At 42.0% G+C, this 25304-nt stretch overlaps 1 protein-coding gene across 1 annotated transcript in view; it reads left to right on the forward strand.

Moving 5' to 3' along the window:
* Positions 1–25304, forward strand: part of THSD4 (thrombospondin type 1 domain containing 4) — a 1079410-nt gene that overhangs the window by 106882 nt on the left and 947224 nt on the right. The window contains exon 3 of the mRNA XM_075345712.1: positions 590–659. Coding sequence (XP_075201827.1) covers positions 590–659 — 70 coding nt within the window. The remainder of the gene's footprint in view (positions 1–589; positions 660–25304) is intronic.

The following is a 25304-nucleotide window of genomic DNA, read 5'->3' on the forward strand; positions in this document are numbered from 1 at the left end:
CACTGCCAGTGCATTTTAACAGCGACATAAGTGCCTTGTTTTGCTGTTCTCTGATTACTGTGCTCCCGCGATGTGATGCATCAACGCTACATGCGACCCATACAGCTAATAGCTGGAGTCGTGTGGTGAGACACCAATGGAGGACAGGGGAAGAATCAAATGTGAGCGGCAAAAGATCGGCAATGTGAATAATGCACTTAGTTATTTTACACCATTGTAAGCAGTTTGTAAAAATGCTGTGGGTTGGGCACCCCCTCTTACATTTTGTTATTCTCGCTAATATTTACGTTGTGATGTATTTTCCACCCACTGAACACATCTATATTTCACTGCCAGAAATTGAAGGAAACCTCACTCAGTTTATCAACAGGTACATTGAGCTCCACATGACCCCATTGTGGAAAGGAATATGTTTTTCTGAATTAATGAAGCAAATGTTTCCCTTTTTACTTGTGTGTACACTGTAAGGAGACGTCATTATGAAAGAATGCGGCATCTGTAATCACTAGTCAATGCGCTGGTATGCGGCTGGAATGCCAGAGTGAATATTAAGTTATCTTTACATTACCGGCTCTGTTTTTCTTTGCAGATTGGTCAGCTCCATAGTATTGTTAGGACTTCATCTGGTTTTCTCACAGCTGTCAATTGACCACAGAAAGGTAAGAAATCTCCACTGATCACTCGCTAATGTTATTTTCTGGCTCCGCGGTAGCACAACGGTAAATACAGCTGGTGTTTTAATTCGTATGTTTCCATTGGAAGAAAAATTGTCATGTGATGAAACTTAGTTAATTTTTTGGGCAGTTTGTACTGAAAGGGTGCCAATAAATCCGGTGACTACATTTATTTGGTTCTGTTGCTAATGATTCCTAATTTAAAGATTTTCAGTGGTTGAAATTAAGCTCTTAAATTTATTTCCTATGAGCATTCTGGAGATGGGGATGCATGACCTACCCTTCATTCATTTTCAACGGGAGTGCCGAAAATAACGGATTTCTGTACCTATTTCCAGACGTCCCATAGACAGACAATGAAGAGTGGAGGTTACGCATGCGCACTTCAAGACACTGCTCTGAAGAATCCCATTCTCTGAATATCTGGGGGTCCTGTCCTTCGGACCCCAAAACATAACCAAATTATCCTCTATTCTATGTGTGGGGGATAAATTGTTATTTTAGGTGAACCTTTTTTTCACACAAATATGATATATGCCTAAACTTGTTTCCCTCCAATTGAGGTTCATAAACGTGAATGTAACAGTGGTGATGCATTCACTCTACTGCTTCATTTTTAAAGTAGACTTTAGTACTACCGTTCTCAGGATGAGTAGGGTCACTGTTGGATATATTTGTGACATCCTGTACGCAGTGTACCCAGGACACCGGACATATATCAGATCCTCTAGAAATGTCTCAGGTGGTGGTGGCGGCAGCTGTGCCCGGTACCTGACGCATCGGTGACAGTGAAAGGCACAGGCCTGTGGATGTGCGGAGGTTAGCACAAACCTTACAGTTTTTCTGTAGCTAGGCGGTCTCTGGTGTTCCCCTTGATGTTGGTACAGGAAAATGGGAGAGAGTCAGCAGGCAGGCATGATGTTATACCAAACTTTTACTTAGGCTACTTTCACACATCCGGTTTTTGCTCTGCGGCACAATACCGCGCTCTGCAGAAAAACCGCAACCGTTTTTTTTTCCGCCAGTTGCGTTTTTTTTTTGCATAGACTTACATTAGTGCCGTATTGTGCCACATGGGCTTGCGTTCGGTCCGTTTTTTGCCGCATGCGGCAGATTTAGCCGATGCCGCGGCCAGATGGAACGTTCCCTAGCACGTTTTTGCTCTGGCAAAAAAAACGCATTGCGCCGCATCCGGCCACTGCGGCACATTTTTCAATGCATGCCTATGGATGCCGGATGCGGCGTGATGCGGAAAAAAACGCATCCGGCCGCTGCATGCGGTTTCTTCCACTGCGCATGCTCAGTAGCGTGCCGCAACCGGAAAAAAACGGACCGGCCGCATGTAAAAACTTATGCAAAGGATGTGTGAAAGTAGCCCTAATGGCAGTAGAAGACATTTCTGGTACCAAGGCACAGGCTTTCAGCAGCAAATAATGAGAATCAGGTTGAGGAGGAGTGCAAGAACAGCAACTCCATCAGGTGTCCAAACTAAAGTTCAGTCCTGGCACTATGGATTCCCTTAGACCCCACTAGGGTAGTGTTCCCAGATGGGCCTCCAAACGCCATCTCTCACTCATCTTCATTATGTGCAGACCTAGTATTCCCTTCTCCATTGTGGCTGAGTACTCCTCCTGCGTTCCTGGCACACCAGCAGTAGACTGTGTGCTTTAGGAACCAAGGAATTCCTCACCACCAACAGCATAAGTCTACTGGCCATACAAAACAGGGAATAGACTGTTTCTTGTGGCCGCTCTCTGTTCTTCTCTATCTGCTAAACTGGTTTACAAAACTCACTGCAATAACGTACGTGCACTAATACACAATGCGCCCAAGCTGATTCCCTATCTACCAGCTAAGTGAGGCAATTAATTCTCTACGTGTGTGCTGCATACAGTACCACATACCAAAGAGTGCAACTGTGGCGCCCTGGCCTAGCCAGGTCATCACAGACAACACTCAAACACCCCCCACCCCTCATTAGACAGGGACACCAGCCAAACAAAAATCCTTGTTGCCTCCCTCCAGTGTCTGATGTCCACACCAGGTGTGGCAGAGCCAAGCGGTTGGCCCCACCCACCGAGGAGTTCACAGGCCTGGAGGCGGGAAAAGTGACAGTTTAGTCCAGGAGGTGGAAAAGAGAGGAGTAGACACTTGGGTGTCTGGGTTTGTGGCCCAGGCACTGACAGCAAGGTTGGCAGACGGTGGTGGAGCAACGCGGAACTGTAGGACCGGGGACGGGCGACGGCCCGCCGGTACCGACCGGGGAGCGAAGTGAAGCAAACACACACAGGCAGTGCCATCGGATCCCGACCAGGCTTGGAGCCGCCGTCAATAGTCAGATGCGAATGTGACTGGAACCCCAGGGGTTTCACAACAGCAAAAGTCCCGATTGAAGGCAACCGCCCACACCGTGAGGGTATACAGCTACCGCCTAAGGTTAGAGACCCAAGGGCCAGCGCCTGCGGGCAAACTAGCTCCTCTGGTACCCATACACCGGGGAGCGGACTGTCGTTGGGAATCCATAGTAGTCAGAAGGAGAACATCAAGGTGCAGGGAAAGACAGCCGCCATCACCTGTCCGGGGAGAAGCACTGCAGCTGGCTGTGGGACCCGTCCATCCAGCCGTTTGGTTTACCGCTGTCCCTGCAACCCTGCACCTCACCAACCCTGCCTCCCCGTCACATCATCGGGCCCCGGGACCACCGACCCCTACCCACGGAGGGGGAAAACAACATCCCAGCTGCTCCCTACCATCGCTCCCGGGATCCCCGTCACCAGCAGCGGTGGTGCCCATCTTCACCACGACCCATGGGTGGCGTCACGGACTAAATCCCCCAAACCAAACACCCCTTTCACTCACGGGCGAGGAGCACCGCTCGAGTCTCCGGATCCGGCCCACCGCTTGAGCCACCGAGCAGCTGCAGCAGCGCCCGACCTGAGCATTAGCGAGAGAGCAGCAGCGACGACGTCCTCCCGCCCTCGACACAACATTTCCAACAGTCACTGTATGTACATATACATACATAAAGCATACTTCACTTTATATAGCTGGTAATCTCCAGAGATAGTCACTCTTGGGGGTGCTGCATAATTATCAATTATTCTGTAGATAGTTGATTAATTGGCCTTTTTTATTGTTGTATAGAGCCCTGGATGAATCCGTACCATGCATTTAGCTGCTGCAGAAATAAAATCTGCTTGGATATGGAAGCATATTATATTTCAGAGAATTTCTGTTGTTGATTTGCTTATTGAAATTCTTTGCCTCTTTCTGTTGTACTTTACTTTCATGGCAAGTACTAGTGAATAACGGAAATTAGCAGTAATCCACCTATTGTGCCTTTGTTACCCCCTAAGTGCTGTACTTCATCTTTATTTGCCGCCAAACCACAACACATACAGTTAATGCACGCCAATAAGCTGTAATTCTTCACTTGGCCTTACTTGTTACAAGAACCTTTTATCATTTTTTTTTCATGTTGAACTGGACACACGATGTATTAGTGGCTGCAGAGCGGAATAAAACTTGTTTTTTTAAAAATATTGTCTCTCCGTTGCGGAGATATTTGCAATTAAAGTATTTGGCACCTAACTAGTTAACTTTACTTAAGTCCAAATGGGCATTTTCAGGCCTTAGTGTCTCACCATAAGGGCATGCTCACACGAGCATGAAAAGCGGATGAGTGCAATGTGAGAAAATCTCGTATTGCACTCTGACCAATGTTAGTCAATGAGGAAGAGCAGTTGGTCAGCTTTTCTCGCATACTGGAGATTCTGGATGCGAGAAAAGTCGCAACATGCTGTAATTTTTTGCGAGGGCCATATCACTCGAACCCATTTTAGTGAATGGGTGTGTAATAACCTGCAGGTAACGGGATACGCAAGGACTGCATGGAATCACGGGGGTTAATCAATGCAAATTTAATAATCTATTGCACAACACAGGTGGAGGAAAAGTGAGGGAAGGGAGCACAGCAGTAGAGATAATGCAATATACATACAACTACTTTGAATAACTTGTCAAGGATAGGAAGCCTCAGATTGTACTCCCAAAAGCAAAACACAGGAAATCCTTATTAAGCAAAAAAAAAACACGCAGAGTCCTTGTTATCTTACTCGTATAACACAGTGCAGAGTCTTTTCCTATCTGCCCCTAACTAAAGTAGTGTGCACACTTAACTGCAGATTTCAGTGTGGGGTACCTCGTCACCGTTGGGGTCCGTATTCCGCCGCAGACACCTCTAAAGTTCAGTCTATGTCCCGGATCTGTAACTTGCACGTGCTGCCTGGCTCCTTGCTCTCCACATCCAGCCTCTTTGGATCTGTAATTTGCACGTGCTGTCTGGCCCCTCGCTCCACATCCAGCCTCTTTGGATCTGTGTCTTGGGGGGGACACCACGCAACACTCTAAGGTACTTGGACCTCAGAAAACAGGGCAGACTGAGGCCTTCTATCTTACAGCCCACTCGAGCACACTCCTCTCTGCAAAACACAGCCACATGTAGACTCCTCCTCCTCCTGTTCCAGACTGAACAAGTCACTCGAGCAGCAGGACTTTTGCCCGCTGTTCTCTGTTTTGACAGCAGGTGGCAGCATAACACAAGGAAGTCCACCAAACAGTCTTTTAACCTATATATATATATATATTTATATATATATATATATATATATATATATATTAACAGGTCTTACAGGTGCGAGAGAAACATCAGACTGCACTCGGATGTTATCCCAGTGCAGTGCGATATACGCACAGGCTGACGATGGAGGAGATGGGGGGGGTTAACCCCTCCCTCTCCTCAGCAGCGCCCACCCTCTCCTTCACAGTTGCACGACACTCGGCTCACGCTTGCAGCAGAGCCTGAGGCGGGGGTCTTTAGCATATCGCATCTGTTGATCGTGCATTGGATGCCATACGCTTGTGTAAGTCCAGCCTCAGAGATGCTATCAAAAAACACTCACATTGAACTTAACAAAAGTTAACTCCTTAGGTGCCAAATACTTTGATTTCTAATATCTCCACAATGTAGATGTGAAACAAAGTATTATTGCATGTCCAGTTCAACTGAAAAATTTGGTTAAAGGTTACAAATAAGTCTCTTTTGTTAAAGTAAAAAATGTAGAATATTTAAAGCTACTGCTAGGTACTAATGCTGATCAAACCCGAACTATAACAACTCAGTGTCGGAGTTTGGGTTCTTTTCGTATGCTGACAACTTGATCGAGCATTGGTGTGTTCGGGTATGCTTTGTGCTCCGCCCAATGTGAGCCACTTGCCGTGTCTGAATGGCTCTCACTAGGGATAAAACCAATGTTTTCGAATGTAGTATTTACAAAAACAACTGCCCTCCCTTGCTCGAAAATGCTCTGTTTATGGCCGGCTGTATGTGGTAGGAGAGTTGAACTGTCCAATCAGTGATTTCCAATGGAGTTTGGGCTCTGGGATCAAGTTCAGGTCAAGTCTGGGTTCCAAACTGAACTTTATCTAAAGTCCGGTTGAACCCGGCGAACCTGAACTTGCACAGGTCAGCTCATCTCTATTCGCAAAGGTAAGTAAGGCTATGTGCACATACTGCAGAAATTTTCTGTACCAGATCTACACGCTGTGGCAAAAAAATCATTAAAACTGGATGCAGTTCTGACGCAGCTTTGATGCGGGTTTTGGGCCATCTAAAAGGTTAATGAATTGAAGCCAATGGATGAAAAAACGCTGCTAAACCTGACCAATTATTGATATGCTGGAATTTTTTACTCCACCAAAACCACACGGAAAAAAAACAGCACCATGTGCACTGCAAATCTGAAATCCCATAGACTTTGCTGGCTTCAGGAAAGGCAGGCAGATTTTGATGCAGATTTCTTGAAAACTGCGTCAAAAACCACAGCGCGTGCACAGGGCCTTAGGGGCATCTCTTCTAGATTGTCAATTTGGCACAAATCTTATTGGATGCTGCCATATTCATGCCATTTTTATCCCTATTTATGTAAGGAAAACTGCTGGGGGGATTTGAAAGAATGAACATAATGTGTAATTTATTTTGTTTTATAAATGACCTGCGAGTCCTGATCTGATACCTTCTATTAAATGATTGAAGACGTTTTTTATTTTTACTGAAGATATTAAAAAATTCAGACTAAAGTCCTGCCAAAGCGCTATCTTTTGAAGTGTTGTATATAATATAAATGGCAGTCCTACGTATAACAGGTGGTGTATGCCATAGGAGTAAATGGGGGATGTGCTTCAAGCATTATCCCAGTGTTGTAAGAATATTAACATTTCGGTGTCTTGTAATGTAGTTGTATATAATATTGTGCACCGTGACATTACGCTGTGCATTAGTATAAACTAATATTTGGATTAATGATTAATGTACATCATTATAAGAACATAAAATAAAGTCCAGCCTTCAAATTTGGTTTTCTGTATGGAAGTTGCAACTTCACAAGTAGGGAAGATTACTGATACATCGGCTACATAGAAATCAAACTTCTTTTGGTTTTCTTAGGTGAAGTCAATGGCAAGTGGGCACTGATTATCTTCTCTTGTCAGTAGAGAAGTTCAGGACATTAGACACTGGTAGAGATCTTTTTAAACTAATTATGCAAAAAATCTGAAATGAAAGAATAACTAAACTTTTTGAAACTTACTTTTTCTTATGTAAAAATGAAATTGCATGTTTTCACCAATTTATTTACCTGCCTTTAGCTGTGTTATATCAGAACATACTCATTTGGAGTACAGATGCTGGCAGTTAAAGGGTCACTAACTCTGGGGATAAGAAAACTTGCCATAGGAGATTGTTCTGATAAGCACAACTCTGAGGAGACAAGTGTTGTCATTAGTGATGAGTGAGCACTACCATGCTCAGATACTCATAACTCCTAACCAGCAATTGGACACTCAGATGGGCGCGACTCAAGTACCCGAGTATAATGGAAGTCAATGGGGAACGCAAGCATTTTTCTGAAAGATTTTCTTAATATGAGTACAAAGCATAGTGACTCTTGCTCTTCACTAGTTGTCATTTCTTTCACTGCCATCATCTGTACTCCAAAAGAGTATGTGCTGATACTTATGACCATGTAATATTTCAGTTTTTCTTGTTTAATACATTTTTTTTAAAAATTCTACATTTCTGTTAAGATGGGGTGCAGAGTGCACATTACTGAGAAAAAAAAATAACTTTTTTGAATTTACCAAATGGCTGCAATGAAGCAGAATGAAAAACTTAAAGGGGTCTGAATACTTTCCGTACTCACTGTATATTCCAACTTCAATACAATTTTCCAGTTTCTTTTTTTTCTTTTTTATTTTTACATATTAGGACACTGCCCCTAGATTTTTATTCTCAATTCCGAGAATTAAAGTCTTTTGACACCCCCTGCTAGTTCAGTGTCTGTGCAAATGCTGTTTTGGTGAAATACACTTCTAAGGAGTCCCATCTTTCTCCAGAGTTGCAAACCTAATATTTTCTTATTTAGACTTCTTTACAAAAAAAAAAATCACAACTAGATATTTCCTTTTTTATTTTGTGCACTGACACTGGATAAAAAAAATAAAATAAGTTGTTTTTTTTTTTTTTTTTAACAGACTATTCAGAGTTTACAGACTGTTGGTAACCTTTCTCCAGCCTCTGTACAGTAATTTTATGTAGGACAAATTTATTTTCTTAGGACTTTAAAGAGCTTCCAAAGTGGATTTGTCAATTCAGACTGCCCACATAATTAAATGGATCTCTTAAACCTCATGAAGCTGGTGTACTTACTTTCAAAATGGCTGCATAATCCTGATATCAACTGGAGAATAGAGCTGCACTTAGAAAATGATTATTTTAAACTACATCCATTCTGATATAGATTTTCAAAGTAATTATATCGGTCTCTTCAAGTCTAAGAGATTTCTTTAATAATGTCTGTATTTTCTTTTGTGATATTTGGTGACACAATATGAAGTTATTATTAAATACCTGTTACAATACAAGTGTATGGAACAGAGCCATGCCCACTAGACGACCACTCCTACTAGTCGAGCATGCCCACTAAATACATTTGTATTGAGTGAAGCCACGCCCACTAATAAGGTTCCGCCTGGGAACATGGATATTGTACAACTGCGGTCACAGCTCAGAAACCGGCGAATCCTCCCAGTGCACAGGGAGGATTCATAAGTCTGTAGTCACAATGGGCGACATATAGAGTGACTGCAGACTTTATTTTAAACTGGACAATCCCTTAAAAAATGTAGCAAGCAATTCAATTACCCCAAACGTCCAGATCAACAATAGCTAGGTAATATTAAAATATACTGTAACTTTTAATGAAAGATATTTAAAAAGAATTAGGGGAAACAGACAAATACATACACAACATTATATGTGGAAGACCTTCCTAATTCAGAAGGAGCCGATGCCAATACCCTGATGTTAGATATTGGACTACAATAAATAGAGTAGGGAAAGTGATGGCAATCCCTGATGTCCCCAATCAATACGAGTATAATGACTCTAAGGTCAATATTTACAGAACAACAACAGGGTAAACGATATCACCGCAAGAACCAAACCCAAGGAAAGTGAAAAAACACACCATAAATGTTAATGGTCTCTAGATCAGACTGTTGCTATATTAATAAGTGCCTCTATATAAACCTAAGAGGATGGAGGAATGATACTTGAATCTAACAAACATGGTTATAAAATTGCATGAAAAGGCTTCAAAATGCAAAAATTAGAAATGGAATGGTCTCACCGGTTTAGAAGTTGTAGTCCGGTGATGTTAACCATAGAATAATTGCTGGATCTCCAAAGGGGAGCTATAATAGAAATCTACACCATACCCCTTAGTAATGACCCGCAAAGATTGTGCTCCTAGGTCTCCCTACGCGTTTCGTATAAGACTCATCAGGGGAGCTTCACTTATAGTAGAGCACATAGAAACTTCCTAACAGAGGTAGACGCCAAAAAAAAAGTTATCAAAAATGAATTTGATAAGTTGAGCACTTTTAATGTTGATTGCATTTTCATATGACATGAAACGTTGCTCAATGGGTGACACAGCATGGCATTTTTGCTTTTGATGTTTGTGGCGTTTTGTTTAAAACAGTGACTATTTTGGGTGTCACTTTTCTCCTCCCCCCCCCCCGTTTTCTTTTCTCTTGTTTATTTTTCTTGTTTTTTTCCTCTTTAGAACCTTAAAGAACCAGGAAAAAAAGAACAAAAATATTATAAAATAATATAAACCAAAAAAAAGACATAAAAAACTTTGAAATGCTGAAAAAGTCCTTCTGGCCAATTGCCCTTATTCTTGATAGAGTATGTTTAAAATGATATAAATCCTTCATCCGTTAAAAAAATACACTTTAAACATATATGTTTGTAATATTTTAGCATACAGTCCTAACGTTAATGAATTATGTCAGCTAAAATTAAATTTTCCTCTCTGACCGAGTGCATTAAGGATACCTTTTCCAGATTACGCAGTTGTGCAGTGATGGGGTGCATGATTCAATTCTCCGCCATTAACTGTAGCCACATGGGATATCAAAAATTGTGTTTTAGATTTTTGTGCTGACAAGAACATCTGCATGGCTTTCAGCATAGCCAATATTCGGATGCAGATTCATAGAATATTATGCATTGACCTTGAAATAGCACTGACCCTTATGTCCTCTTACCTCCCCTGATGCGTGATTACCTCACCCAGGGATTTCCACGAAGGTCCGTTATGGGTTAACACACTTGTACTAGGGTCACGTATTACCTTGTTATATGGAGGACTAGAATATAATAAACTGTAATTTCAGCACTATGGCTGGAAAGAGTTTGTTATAATTAACTGATATCTTAATCCTTTTAATCTCCACAGGGACTAAATTCGCTTCAGCCTCAATATAGAATGCTGAGTCTGCTTTTCATCTAATCGTGCATTAAGCCTCATAAGTTTCTACATTTACTGGAGAATATCCTGACATCAAATGTTATCCATTAAATCAAATATTAAGAATTATTATAATTAGCAATATATGTTTGAAACATTAGGCAATTTGTTTTTGTGATGAGTCATTTAACTATTGGTAGAGAGACTCGGCCAAAGTTGAAATAATGAAAATGTTTAATGAGACAATCCAATTGCACAAATTGTTAACGTTTCGATCCTAGACCTAGGACCTTCATCAGTAGGCAAAGGCTTAAGGCTGCTTTACACACAACGATATCGCTAGCGATCTCGTTAGCGATGTGACACGCCAAATCGTAGATACGATTTGCCGAGATCGCACATAGGTCGTTTTTGTAGTGCCGGCCACAAAACGACCTATGTGCGATCTGAGCAAAACGTATCTACGATCTGGCGTGTCACATCGCTAACGAGATCGCTAGCGATGTTGTGTGTAAAGCAGCCTTTACTGTAGGTATGGAATTCCCAGAAAGTAGAAATTCACAAAGAAATATTATTATATATTAATATATTTTGAACAACTACAGCGCTGTCCCTCAATCCAAAAAGTTAGTAACCCCGAAGCCAGAATATTTAAGAAGGTAAAAGTGAGGTTTTGTCTTTTTAACGAGAATGTCTATATACGTAGAATTATTATTAGGCAGCTAAATGAAAAATGTAAATTATCCCATCTCAATTGTTTATTTTTATCTGTTAGGCCTAAAACACACGGCATGAAAATCGGTGCGAGTGGAGTGCAATAAAAAATCGCATTCCACTCAGACCAATATTATTCTGTGTGTCAGCGCACATGAGTGATTATTTTCTCAGCCCTAATCAGACCGAGAAAACAATAGCAGCATGCTGCGATTGTAATGCGAGACTCTTTCTTTCACATGCATTCAAGTGTATGGGGCGAGAGAAAAATCGCACTGCACTCGCGGTACACTGGTGTACCGCGAATGCAGTGCGAGAATGGCAATAGCCGCCTACAGAGGAGAGAGGGAGATAAATCCCTCCCTCCACTCCACAGTGCCAGCCTGCCCCCCGCAGCTGATGTCCGCTCGCACGGTCAGACCTCATTCGCAGGGACACTCGCATGACACTCGGCTCTGCTGTACTGCCAGCGTGAGCCGAGTGTCATGCGAGGGGATCGCAGTAGTCCCCGTGTGGCCCCAGCCTTAAAGTGAGAATAATAACCAAACGCCTCAAAATGTACAAAAATACATTGTAGTTCTGAAATATGAGAGTACCAGAGAATAATGGCTTCCTGGTCACTTCATCTTTGATTTTTAAATCTTTGGCAGTTAAATTTTTTTTTTTTTTCCCTCAACACATTTATTTGCTACCATGTTGACTGTTTGCAGCAAAACCTTTGATGGTTCTGTGATCACACCCCAAAACCTTAAGCAATTTTACAGTGAAATATCAGCTGTGACCTGTCATTCAAAAGTCAGCATGATGCAGCAAACTGAGGATGTAGGTCATTCTGAGACTGAAGGCAGGCAAAAGGACTGGGGAATCACAGACAGGGAGGAGAAGACCCATAGTACAGTCTGGCCCCAGTGCAGCAAGATCTATTTAGCAGAAAACTTCAAATGATGATTAATGAATAACCACAAAGTGGATTTCTTCACAAAAGGTATCAATTTAATCTGTATTACAGTGCCATTATAGATTTACTGTTTGGCAGGACTTTACCCTACATTTCTGAAAAGACTATGGAGGGGGTTAATTAAGGTGTAGGAGGAAGTAGATAATGATCACCTGGAGGTGGAACCAAAGCTTTTACCACTTGTCCTGGTTGTGCTGATGAATTGTAGCTGTTCAACACATTTACCCTGTAGGGAATAAAAGATGTACTGTCTTTGCCTCACAGTTTCTGCTCCATGTGTTTGTGGTGCAGTGTACTTTCAAGCTGCCTGTGACGGCAGATGGGTATGGACCCACTGCGCAACTGGCCGCGCTTACCCTAGAGGGATGTGCCTAAGTGACTACTTTGTGTTCACTAGAGCTTCAGATGGTGGGATTGGTTAGGCCACAGGTAGTCACCATGTACCACTCTCAGGGCAGTTTTTGGACATACAGCAGCTGACCGACTAGTCAAAGCTGGTGAACAAGGTACAGAAGGCACAGGCAGAGATGTAAGCAGACAGTCTGAGGTTGGGGCAGGCAGCACAAGATCAGAATTCTAAGTCGGAGTCTGGAGAGAAGAGGTCAGCCAAAACAAGTAAATAAGCCACATCGGTAACAGAAGAGGCAACATTATAAAACACATTGACAGGATACTAGGAGACCAACTACACTAGGCATCTGCATTCAGGCACCATGTGGTGGGAGGAGCTGCCAAATCTATTCCCTGATGGCAGGGGATAGGACAGTAAAGCTAGGGTTAATTTCTTTCCTAAATCCATCTAGAGATAATAGGGGATTGCAGCAGGCTGGAAAAATGGATCTCATCATCCAGACCTGAAGCTGAGTGGAGCTGTGTGGTTAGTAAATCAGCGCTGAGGTTACGTGCGGGTTACTAGTGTGACACTGTTCACATTCTACTGAGATCACAGAGTGGGTACCCCTTTGTGAAAGAAATAATAGTGGTCAGGTATCTTCTAGTCAGACTGAATACACGGCGTCATTTCGCAAAAGGCAACTAACTCCACTAAGTGATATGGCAGCAACTGAAATAACAGTATGACCAGATGGGAGTTGAGTTGGTTCACAAGCACATGACTGCCAATATATACTTGAGGATGTGGCCATGCTACCAGAAAGACCAGCATGAGAAGCAGCACAACTTGAAATTTGCTTATTTTGCCATCCTGCTTGCCTTTTCCAAATGAGTAGGTAATGTTGTTTCATGTGCTGATGAAGAGATATAGTTCCTAATGTATTCAAGCCTAGATATCCAGAGCTTATTTTCTTACAACTGAACCTTCAGACTGCCAAGGATTCAGTAGTATTGGCATTTCATCACCCCAGCTGACAGAGCCTGCAACATATCTAGGCATTTCAATTGTACCTTCCTTCTCCTTCCACCCGGTCTCAGCAGAGTGCAAAACCTGACAGTTGGACATGGTGCAAATGCATTCTCAGGAACTGGTCCAGTGGCCATGTCAGTAATCTGTGGCTGCTGGATGGGATACCAGCAAACCGCCTCAAACCTGCCAGTATTCGAGACTCTTTTTTTTTTTTTTTTTTTTTTTATTAGCTGGCTTGTTATAACATAACATGTGCATCACGCCACAATGATGCCATAGTGTCTGCTAACTAATCAAAAGTGCTGCTGGGGAGGCTGTAGGGTAAGAGGCAATTCAGTGGTTTCCATCCGGCAGCCACAGATTACTGATATGGTCAGTGAACCAGGTCCTGCACATTGATTTCCACCATTTCTATTAACCATCTCATCCAATAAATCAACTAGAAATTGTTCTGAACTATCTTCCTGAGCCCCTGGACATTGAAGGGCGGCATGTAAAAGAATAATTACTATGGTGGCTGAGAAGCTGAACTGTGCGAAACACTGACCCATCGCATTGTACCATACAGTGCCTACAAGTAGTATTCAACCCCCTGCAGGTTTACACATTCGGAATTAACTTGGCATTGTGACATTTGGACTGTAGATAAGCCTGGAAGTGTGAAATGCACTGCAGCAAAAAAGAATGTTATTTCTTTATTTTTTTTTTTTTTAAATGATGAAAAGTTTATTCAGAGGGTCATTTATTATTCAACCCCTCAAACCACCAGAATTCTGTTTGGTTCCCCTAAAGTATTAAGAAGTATTTCAGGCACAAAGAACAATGAGCTTCACATGTTTGGATTAATTATCTCTTTTTCCAGCCTTTTCTGACTAATTAAGACCCTCCCCAAACTTGTGAACAGCACTCATACTTGGTCAACATGGGAAAGACAAAGAAGCATTCCCAGGCCATCAGAGACAAGATCGTGGAGGGTCACAAGGCTGGCAAGGGGTACAAAACCCTTTTCCAAGGAGTTGGGCCTACCTGTCTCCACTGTTGGGAGCATTATCCAGAAGTGGAAGGCTTCTGGAACTACTGTTAGCCTTCCACGGCCTGGACAGCCTTTGAAAGTTTCCACCCGTGCCGAGGCCAGGCTTGTCCAAAGAGTCAAGGCTAACCCAAGGACAACAAGGAAGGAGGTCCGGGAAGATCTCATGGCAGTGGGGACATTGGTTTCAGTCAATACCATAACTAACGTACTCCACCGCAATGGTCTCCGTTCCAGACGAGCCCGTAAGGTACCTTTTACTTTCAAAGCGTCATGTCAAGGCTCGCCTACAGTATACTCATGATCACTTGGATGACTCTGAGACAGACTGGTTCAAGGTTCTCTGGTCTGATGAGACCAAGATCGAGATCTTTGGTGCCAACCACACACGTGACGTTTGGAGACTGGATGGCACTGCATACGACCCCAAGAATACCATCCCTACAGTCAAGCATGGTGGTGGCAGCATTATGCTGTGGGGCTGTTTCTCAGCCAAGGGGCCTGGCCATCTGGTCCGCACCCATGGGAAGATGGATAGCACGGCCTACCTGGAGATTTTGGCCAAGAACCTCCGCTCCTCCATCAAGGATCTTAAGATGGGTCGTCATTTCATCTTCCAACAAGACAACGACCCAAAGCACACAGCCAAGAAAACCAAGGCCTGGTTCAAGAGGAAAAAAATCAAGGTGTTGCAGTGGCCTAGTCAGTCTCCTGACCTTAACCCAATTGTAAACTTGTGGAAGGAGCTCAAGATTAAAGTCCACATGAGACACCCAAAGAACCTAGATAACTTGGAGAAGATCTGCATGGAGGAGTGGGCCAAGATAACTCCAGAGACCTGTGCCGGCCTGATCAGGTCTTATAAAAGACGATTATTAGCTGTAATTGCAAACAAGGGTTATTCCACAAAATATTAAACCTAGGGGTTGAATAATAATTGACCTACACTTTTATGTTGAAAATTTATTAAAATTTAACTGAGCAACCTAACTTGTTGGTTTGTAAGATTTATGCATCTGTTAATAAATCCTGCTCTTGTTTGAAGTTTGCAGGCTCTAACTTATTTGCATCTTATCAAACCTGCTAAATCTGCAGGGGGTTGAATACTACTTGTAGGCTCTGTATATGCTATATTGCTCTCTGCTTCCTTCCAAATAATATGGTTGCTGGAGGCAAAGGAGGTTAATTTTGACCTGTATTTGGTAGTACTACTGCCTCGATGGTTTGTGCTAGTGGTTGCATTGATGTTGTTGCTCACTCATTCTTAGCAATGGTATGGGTTTTTTTTTTTTATTTCACAGTACCTTGTCCATTGCCACTTTTTCTTTTACCATATATTTTTCACACAAGTATAATTAAAATTTCTTTAAATTTTTCAATTATATTAAGTAGGTACATATGATGCCCACAAATTTTAATGCACTATCAGCCCTTAGAATTGGGGTGATTTTAAAGGAAACCTTCACGGAAGGAAAAAAGGGGATAAAAGAGATGGTGCTATCTGAGTGTAGTATTAATCATTAAGATGCATGGTTTTGAGCTTCACAGCTAAACTCTCATGTTTCCTGGTTGTAAAAATGCAAGGCACAACTCCTTCAAACACTTCAATATAGCGAAGTATGATCACATGCGGCTAGCCCAGTCAGCTTCAGGTTGTCCTCCAAACAGAGGTCACCTCATGTCATAAGGTTGCGATGTCACAACCTTATGACTTACAGTAGTGTATGAAGCCTGGACATGGCCTAAAGTTGTGTTCTATAGTGAAGAGGCCAAAGATGTGGTGCACGATGGTGAACAGAGGAGGAGCGAATGGCGGGCAGTGACTAGTGGGGTGCCCAGAGCAGTGATGTATTTTTTCCAGCTCTGTTTCAACTTATATATTTGTGTTACAAACAAAGCTACAGAACTCATTTAGTTCATAATCCAGGGACTGTGTATATCATTTTTATTTGTAGAACAGAATTCAACACCCTTTTCCAAAAATCAAACATAAAAATAAATACTAGGTAGGTACTTGTTCCAAAAGCCAGAACCTGCAGCTATACGCTGTATTTGTTGGTGTATATAGAGGTCAAATTTGACTAGTAAAACAAGAGTGTAGTGTCCCCTCATTTCAAGCATAGAATCATGGCTTCACTATGAATTGTGAATCATGGCCATGAGAAAAGGGAAGATGAGCTGACGATCCCTTTTTCTCACCTGTTATATTCCCCCTTCCCCTACACTAAGCTGATTGCTCCCCTTTGCAAGATCTGCACTATTCCTATGACATAAAGTGAACCAACTTTCTTTTGTTTATACCTTTAAATTATTGTGACTGTATATACTGTATTGTCTTTTCCCCTTTGTAACATCTTTTATTTTTTCATAAGCACTGCTTAATTGTTGGGTTAAGTATAAAGTTCAATAACTTTATTCCTTTTGCTCTTTAAACCACTTATCTGAAGCATCCTGAGGCTCAATGTTACCATTAACTGGCATCGCTAGTGAATGATGGAAATTGGTGTGTATATACTATATGTTCACTGTGAAATTACCCAGTAACCTACCTAGTAGCAATAGTAGCCTTGGCCTCGTCCATCAATCGTTAGTCCATCGTGTGATTGTTGAGAGTGACAATTGGTGGCAGTGGTGGGAAGTCTTCCCAATCTCGCTGACAAAATTGGTGGCAGTAGAGGAAAATCCTCTTGATCTCCCTGACAAATTAGTGGCAGTGGTGGAATGTCTCCCAATTGTCCTAACATGCAGAAATAAAAAAAATCTTTTTAACGCTCACACTTTGTAAGATGGACAGTCGCATTTAAATCCCTGGAATGTTGGGAATTTTCTTTTGTTGTTTTAAAATGACTGATGCATAGTGCTCTCCTTGACATCTCCAACATCGTTTGAGGCCATAATTTCTACTCTGTGTGAATCGACGTTCATCAGTGAACAGCATTAATGTTTACTGGTCCCTCGTACAGCGTAGATAATGCCTGTGGCTGGTGGTGTGATCAGGTAACCTTGCAGGTCGTTTAGCAGAAAGACTACGCTGATGTAAATGATTTTGAATGGTCTGTCATGACATTTGGGTGCCTCTCCCCTCCCTTGTATTTGCCTGCAGTTCTGTGGCATTCATCATCCAATTCCACAAGGCATTATTCACAGTGATGCATTTATCAACATGGGATATGGCCAAAAGACGTCCACTTCTATACCTTTCTGTGACTCTTTCAGTCTCTCTGCATCTCTGTTGCAACCTGCTGATGACACTCTGTGACACTCTAAGCTCAGTGGCCACTTTATCTGAGAACATCCTGCTTGAAACCTTGCAATGGAGAGGTACTGTTGTTCAATTGTTAGGTAACAGCTTAATCTCATTATGTCAAAACAGCAAATTGAGCAAAAAGTCCTGAAGCTTTGTATAGTTGGACATGTGCATTCAAAAGGCTAGAGGTCACATTAAGTTCATCTGAAAAGGATAGTGCATTTTAGAATCATCCTGAAATTTCACTGGAAAGCCAAATGTGGGTTTAAGTGGGTAGTGTATGTGCTAGTTTCTCCATATCTGCAGGTAAATACTGATTTTGGAGGTGACAGGTTCTCTTTAATTTAGCAGTCTCATATTTTATTTAGGAAGTTGGTGTCTCCTTTTTAGCTTAGAGATATAAACTTTTTTTTTTATTTTTACAAAGTCTTCACTTTATGGTTCTGATACAAAATATAATTAGTACTGTAAAAAAAAAAAAAGAATAAAATGGCCATGAAACCATGGTTCATAAGAATGAAAAGCAGAGGTGGGTATGTTTCTGGCCTTGGCTCTGACATAATTCTACAATGGGTTTGTCTCTCCTGAGTATATATGTAGTGATGTAATATTAGCGGCTTTACGTGGCCTAGGAGTGATTAACCTCAGATGTAGCGTACTGGGCTTTCTATATTTGTCCAAACAAAGCAGTGCCCGTGAGATAATTCCAACTCATGAGTGCTGATAGCCAATATGGCTTTCTTCCAAGTAAGACCAGATGCTTCACTGTTGTATAGTAACATTTCTGTAACCTCTCTAGAAAGGACAAGGACCGTATCAAACTGAAGCCAGCTTTCTGTGTGTAACTTGCACTGTACAGTTGCTATTTGTGTGATATTCAGCTGCGCCTATGATTTTTTTCTCTTTACATCCTTTTCTCCAAGTTCACAATTTAAACGTCTTCCTAAAAGGATTAGGTTTATAGAATTAAATATGTAAATCACCTTTCGGAGGGTTGACAACATTATACACATACTTGGCACATGCTTCAAAGGGATTTTCCTCCCCCTTTTTCTTTCTCACCTCCCTTCTTCCTCTGATCTATGCTTTGCTCTTGGAATTACATTTGTTGCTGGGGAGGGTAACGGTCTTGAGATTGTTTGTTAGGCTATGTTCACACAAGGCTTTTTTGGTAAGCTTTTGCTGCGTTTTTTAGCTGCAGATTTGCCTTGGTTTTATGCAAATTTATGCTAATAAATAATATGCTTTTTACAGTCCCAGCATAGTCTATGAGATTTCTGAAATCTACATCATACACACACACACACACACACACACACACACACACACACACACACACACACACACACACACACACACACACACACACACACACACACACATATATATATATATATATATATATATATATATATATATATATATATATATATATATATATATATATACGTACACGTACACGTACACGTACACATACACATACACATACACATACCAGGTTTTTTCCTGACTGTTTTGTCAAATACCTGTGCTTTTGGTCAGGTTTTTAAAGAATGATCATGTTAATTCTTTGCTGCAGATTGGCGGCGTTTTTTCATTGATACAACCCATTTTGTAGAAAAAAAGCCGCAAATCCAAACCATATCTGCATCAAAAACACCACTAAAAAACGCATGAAAAACGCACCAAAAACGCAGATGACTCAAAGGAGATTTTCTGCCACAAGATCAGGTTTTGGTCAGGAAAAAAACTTACCAAAAAATCCCTGTGTGAACATATCCTTACTGTCTCTGCCTTCCTGATTGTTATATACAGGGCGCTGAACAAGCGTTGTAATAGAAAGACCTAGCAGCACGCCCTCCTGACAAGCAGTCATGTGAAGGAGGGAGCCAGAGCTTTTGGTTACTATGAAAAACAGAAATTTATTTCCTTTATATAATGTCTGAAAATGTCAAATAAATTAAAAGAAAAAATGTTTTTGAAAATAACATAAAAATTAGGCCCCATGTAATACAAATAAAGATTAGTGATGAGCGAGTACTAAAAAGCTCGGGTGCTCGAAGCTCGGGCCGAGCCTCCCAAGATACTCGTGTACTCGGCCCGAGCACCGAGCCCAATGTTATCCTATGGGAGACCCGAGTATTTTTGTGAAATGACCCCCCGGCAGCATGTAGAAACCCTAAAAATGTCACAAAAGTCTCAGAAGAGTGCTCAAATGACATGGCATCAGCATGGGGAAGACCCCTTGAAACATTTATCACTCAAAAGTCACAGCTGTGAACAATTTTGTCCAAGTTTTACGCCATTTTTACGGACTCACCAGAAAACCTTCCAAAATGACACCAAAATGAATTTTCATGGCGGAAATGTTAAGGTCACATACCCAATAGTGAGATAGAGCTGGTGTATGTTACTTTTTGAGATTAATACATGAAAGATTTTACGTGAAAACCTTGTGTGGCACTCCGATGTCCAAAACGCACGTTTTGTGCTTTTTACTAACGATGTCGGTCATTTTTTTTTTCATTCTATCTCCCGTCGGTCGGTCTCGCTCTGTCGGTCTGTCTCTCTCTGTCTTGTCTGTCCCCCTCTCACAGTCTGTCGGTCAGTTCCCCCCCCTCTCTCTTACTTACCGTTCCCCGATCACTGCCGCGGCGCTGCACGGCTGTTCAAACTCCGGTGGCTTTTCCTCTTTTGAAAAAGCCGGCCGCTCATTAATCAATCTTGTATTCTCTGCTTTCCTGCTTTTCGGCGCCTATGATTGGTTGCAGTGAGACACGCTCCCACACTGAGTGACAGCTGTCTCACTGCACCCAATCACAGCAGCCGGTGTGTGTATACTGTGCAGTGAAATAAATAATTAAATAATTAAAAAAAACGGCGTGCGGTCCCCCCAATTTTAATACCAGCCAGATAAAGCCATACGGCTGAAGGCTGGTATTCTCAGGATGGGGAGCTCCACGTTATGGGGAGCCCCCCACCCTAACAATATCAGTCAGCAGCCGCCCAGAATTGCCGCATACATTATATGCGACAGTTCTGGGACTGTACCCGGCTCTTCCCGATTTACCCTGGTGCGTTGGCAAATCGGGGTAATAAGGAGTTAATGGCAGCCCATAGCTGCCAATAAATCCTAGATTAATCATGTCAGGCGTCTCCCCGAGATTCCTTCCATGATTAACCTGTAAATTACAGTTAAAAAACACACACACCCGAAAAATCCTTTATTAGAAATAAAAAACACTAACAAAGTCCCTCATTACCAATTTATTAACCCCGACAAACCCTCCATGTCCGGCGTACTCCACAGTCCTCCAGCGTCGCGTCCAGCTCTGCTGCATGGAAGTGACAGGAGCTGCAGAATACACCGCCGCTCCGGTCACCTCCACGCAGCTAATGAGATGAGTATAGCGATCAGCTGAGCTGTCACTGAGGTTACCTGGATCCAGCGGTGGATGCAGCGGTGGCCGCGGGTAACCTCAGTGACAGCTCAGCTGATCGCGCTACTCACCGCCGCTCCAGTCAGCTCCATGCACCAACTGAGGTGAGTATAGCGATCAGCTGCTGTCACTGAGGTTAATCGCGGCCACCGCTGGATCCAGCGGTGGCCGGGAGTTACCTGACTGACAGCAGCTGATCGCGCTATTCCCTTCATTAGCTGCGTGGAGGTGACCGGAGCGGCGGTGTCTTCTGCAGCTCCTGTCACTTCCATGCAGCAGAGCTGGACGCGACGCCGGAGTCCGTGGAGTACGCCGGACATGGAGGGTTTGTCGGGGTTAATAAATTGGTAATGAGGGACTTTGTTAGTGTTTTTTATTTCTAATAAAGGATTTTTCGGGTGTGTGTGTTTTTTAACTGTAATTTACAGATTAATCATGGAAGGAATCTCGGGGAGACGCCTGACATGATTAATCTAGGATTTAGTGGCAGCTATGGGCTGCCATTAACTCCTTATTACCCCGATTTGCCAACGCACTAGGGTAAATCGGGAAGAGCCGGGTACAGCCCCAGAACTGTCGCATATAATGTATGCGGCAATTCTGGGCAGCTGCTGACTGATATTGTTAGGTTGGGGGGCTCCCCATAACGTGGAGCTCCCCATCCTGAGAATACCAGCCTTCAGCTGTATGGCTTTATCTGGCTGGTATTAAAATTGGGGGGACCGCACGCCATTTTTTTTAATTATTTATTTATTTATTTTACTGCACAGTATAGACATGCCCACCGGCTGCTGTGATTGGGTGCAGTGTGACACCTGTCACTCAGCGTGGGGGCGTGTCTCACTGCAACCAATCATAGGCGCCTGTGGGCGTGGAAAGCAGGGAATATGAGATGGCTGTGTACAGAGCACAGCGCGCCCGCCGGTATAAAGGCTCGGTCACGCTGTGCGGGCCGGCCAATCACTGCAATTCCACAACTAACAGGGCTGTGGCATTGCAGTGGTCTGCCAGCCAATCCCTGCATGAGGGCTGGCTCTCAAAAGAGCGCCAACATGCAGGGATGAAGACCACGAGTAAAGCACGAGTATTGCAAAATTACTCGGTACCCGCCGAGTAGCCCGAGTACAGTGATACTCGTGCGAGTACCGAGTAGTAACAAGCATACTCGCTCATCACTAATAAAGATGCAAAAATTATTTCAATATTTGAATGAGAAAATATTTTATAGCTTTTTAAACTGCATGTATGAGAAAAATAACAAAATAAAAAGAAATTGTGCCCACTAAGGACAAAGTAGATGGCCTGGTTTTGAATTAGTTAAAAATATTGAGATACTTTCTGACAGCTTTGCTGACGCACTGCTCTGTGTAGCAGAAACGATCAGACGATTGCAACTTCAGCTCCCCCAAGGGGACTAGTAAAAGCAATAAAAGGAAAAACAAAATTAAAATATGGAAAAAAAAACCCACAAGTACAAATCGCCCCCATTTTGCACTATTGAAAATAAAACAATTGAAAAAATATATGCACATTTGGTATCACCGTGTTCAGAAATGCCCAATGTATCAAAATATTAAATCAATTAATTTGATTGCTAAGGGCGTAATGGGGGAAACAAACCAAAACCACAGAATTAGTTTTTTTTGGTCGCTGCAACATTGGAATAAAATTCAATAATGGGATCAAAACATCACATCTACCCAAAAACTGTATAATTAAAAACGTCAGTTCAAGACGCAAAAAATAAACCATCACTGAGCCCCAGATCCCGAAAAATGAGAACGCTACGGGTCTCAGATCATGGTGCAATTCTTTTTTTTTTTTTTTCTTCACATTTCTGAATTTTTTTCACCACTTAAAAAAAAATTATACATATTTGGTATCTACGAACTTATACTGACCTGGGAAATCATATTGCCAGGTCAGTGTTGTAATATAGTGAATATGGTAAGTAAAAAAACCCCAAAACAATTGTGGAATTGCACCTTTTTTTTGCGGTTTCACCAAACGTGGACATTTTTTCCCGTTTTTCACTACAATATGTGCCAGAATCAATGGTGTCATTGAAATGCACAACTCACCAAGCAAAAATAAGCCCTCATATGGCTATATTGATGGAAAACTAAAAAAGTTATGGCTCTTGGAAGAAAGGGAGGAAAAATGGAAAATTGCTGGGTGGTGAAGGGGTGAAGTCACTTATGATAAGTGAGTATACAGATGAAACATCATTGCCTTGAAGCTGCTGCATTTCCTTGCCTGTTTTATCACAGGAGTGAGGTTATTTTTTTTGCCTCCTTGCCAATAAATTGAGCTCATCATATCAATCAATGATATTGGTAGCCTCATTAGCGGCTCCTTAGTTTCCTTCTTTGCTGCACTATTCACTTCAGTCAGAATAAGCGGGTGATGGATATTGAATACACTTGAACTCATGAACTATCACATTTTGGTGGGATGCATAAAATGCTCATTTTAACATCAGTATTATACAGTCAGTCTGAAATACATTTTCTCTGTAAGTATACCAACCACATTGGTCTACCAGATCTAGATAAAAATGTATGCAGCTTGTGTGTAAAATATGGTAAAATATCCACTTTAAGTTCTATGAAAAACATGTTTAAAAATGGCCAAACATAACCCCTTGTTGGGAACATTGGCCAATAAAAATCATGCATTTTGTGTCCAAATATAATGCTCCCCTTGGCATAAATATTGCTTTACTCAAACATGCAAATGAGATGCTCAGTACACCAGTGGGTGTGACTTAGCAGATCCATGGACTATAGGGTGTGACTGAGCAGATCCATGGACCATAGGTTGTGGCTGAGCAGATCCATGGACCATAGGGTGTGGCTGAGCCGATCAGTGCACCTTCCCACTTATTTATTTCAGATCTATACCCTCCTCTAGCTCATGTAAAGGTAGAGATATCAATCAAGGAAGAGGAGGGCAGAGTTAGAACAGGGGGCTTGGAAAACACATTGAACACCTCATTAGCATATTTCTGGCAAATGCAGCAACGGATTTGGACACATTGGCCCTAATTCATCTTTTGGGTTGTTTTTTTTAACAAGTTACTTTCCTCTTGTCTTTTGGTATAAGTTGCTATGCCATTGTACTTCTTGGAAAAGTGGTGAAAAAATTGCCTCAATATACTGGTATACTCAAAGAAATACACAAAGCGAAACTGGAGTGGACTTGCTCCAAATTTTGCATTCTTTTAAAAGTCATAATTGCTGAATCAGGAGGAAATGGAATGGCTAAACTCTGTGCACAGAACAGAAAACAAAAAAATGAAATGGGTGCAACCCTCCCCCCTTCCCAAAAATCACAAAACACACAAAAAAACATGTGCAATGGCCATGTTGAATCTGGTCCTAAAGGTAGGATTTTTATTATGACTATGTCCCCTTTAAGGTGATGTGGTTGGTCTGAACAGTCATGTTAGGGTGACAGACACCTTTTAAAAAGAATCTGTTAGCAGGTTTTTGCTATGAGTTCTGAAGACAGCGTGATGTAAGGGTTAACATGGAGATTTCAGCAATGCCTCTCATCATACTGTGATTTACCTACAGTGTTTGTTTTAGCTACAGGAGATTATCATTGGCTGACTACGTCAGCTAGTGTGGCACGTCCCCTGCTGTGTTTATGCAATGTTGATAGACAATGAGCTGCTAGAGATACTAGTATGGGTGGGGGCAGCTTTCTTAGCTCTGTTGCATTGCTAAATCTAAAAACTGATTGTCTTAGAATGGCTGCACCCAGTAATCTAAGTGATACATCATTGGATTCAAGGTTTCTTTGCCTACATTATGCTGCTCTCAGATTAGGTAGCAAAAACCTGCTGACAGATTCTCTTTAATGGTCATTTTAGATTATTTTCTTCTGTTATTTTATGTTTTTAATGATTTACATTTAAGAAGTGTGAAAATCAAGCATAAAATACATTATTTTATGTCTACATACATTTATGTTCAGGGAGGATGGAAGAGAATATAAG

Source organism: Anomaloglossus baeobatrachus, chromosome 4, assembly GCF_048569485.1.
Source record: "Anomaloglossus baeobatrachus isolate aAnoBae1 chromosome 4, aAnoBae1.hap1, whole genome shotgun sequence".
NCBI lineage: Eukaryota > Metazoa > Chordata > Amphibia > Anura > Aromobatidae > Anomaloglossus > Anomaloglossus baeobatrachus.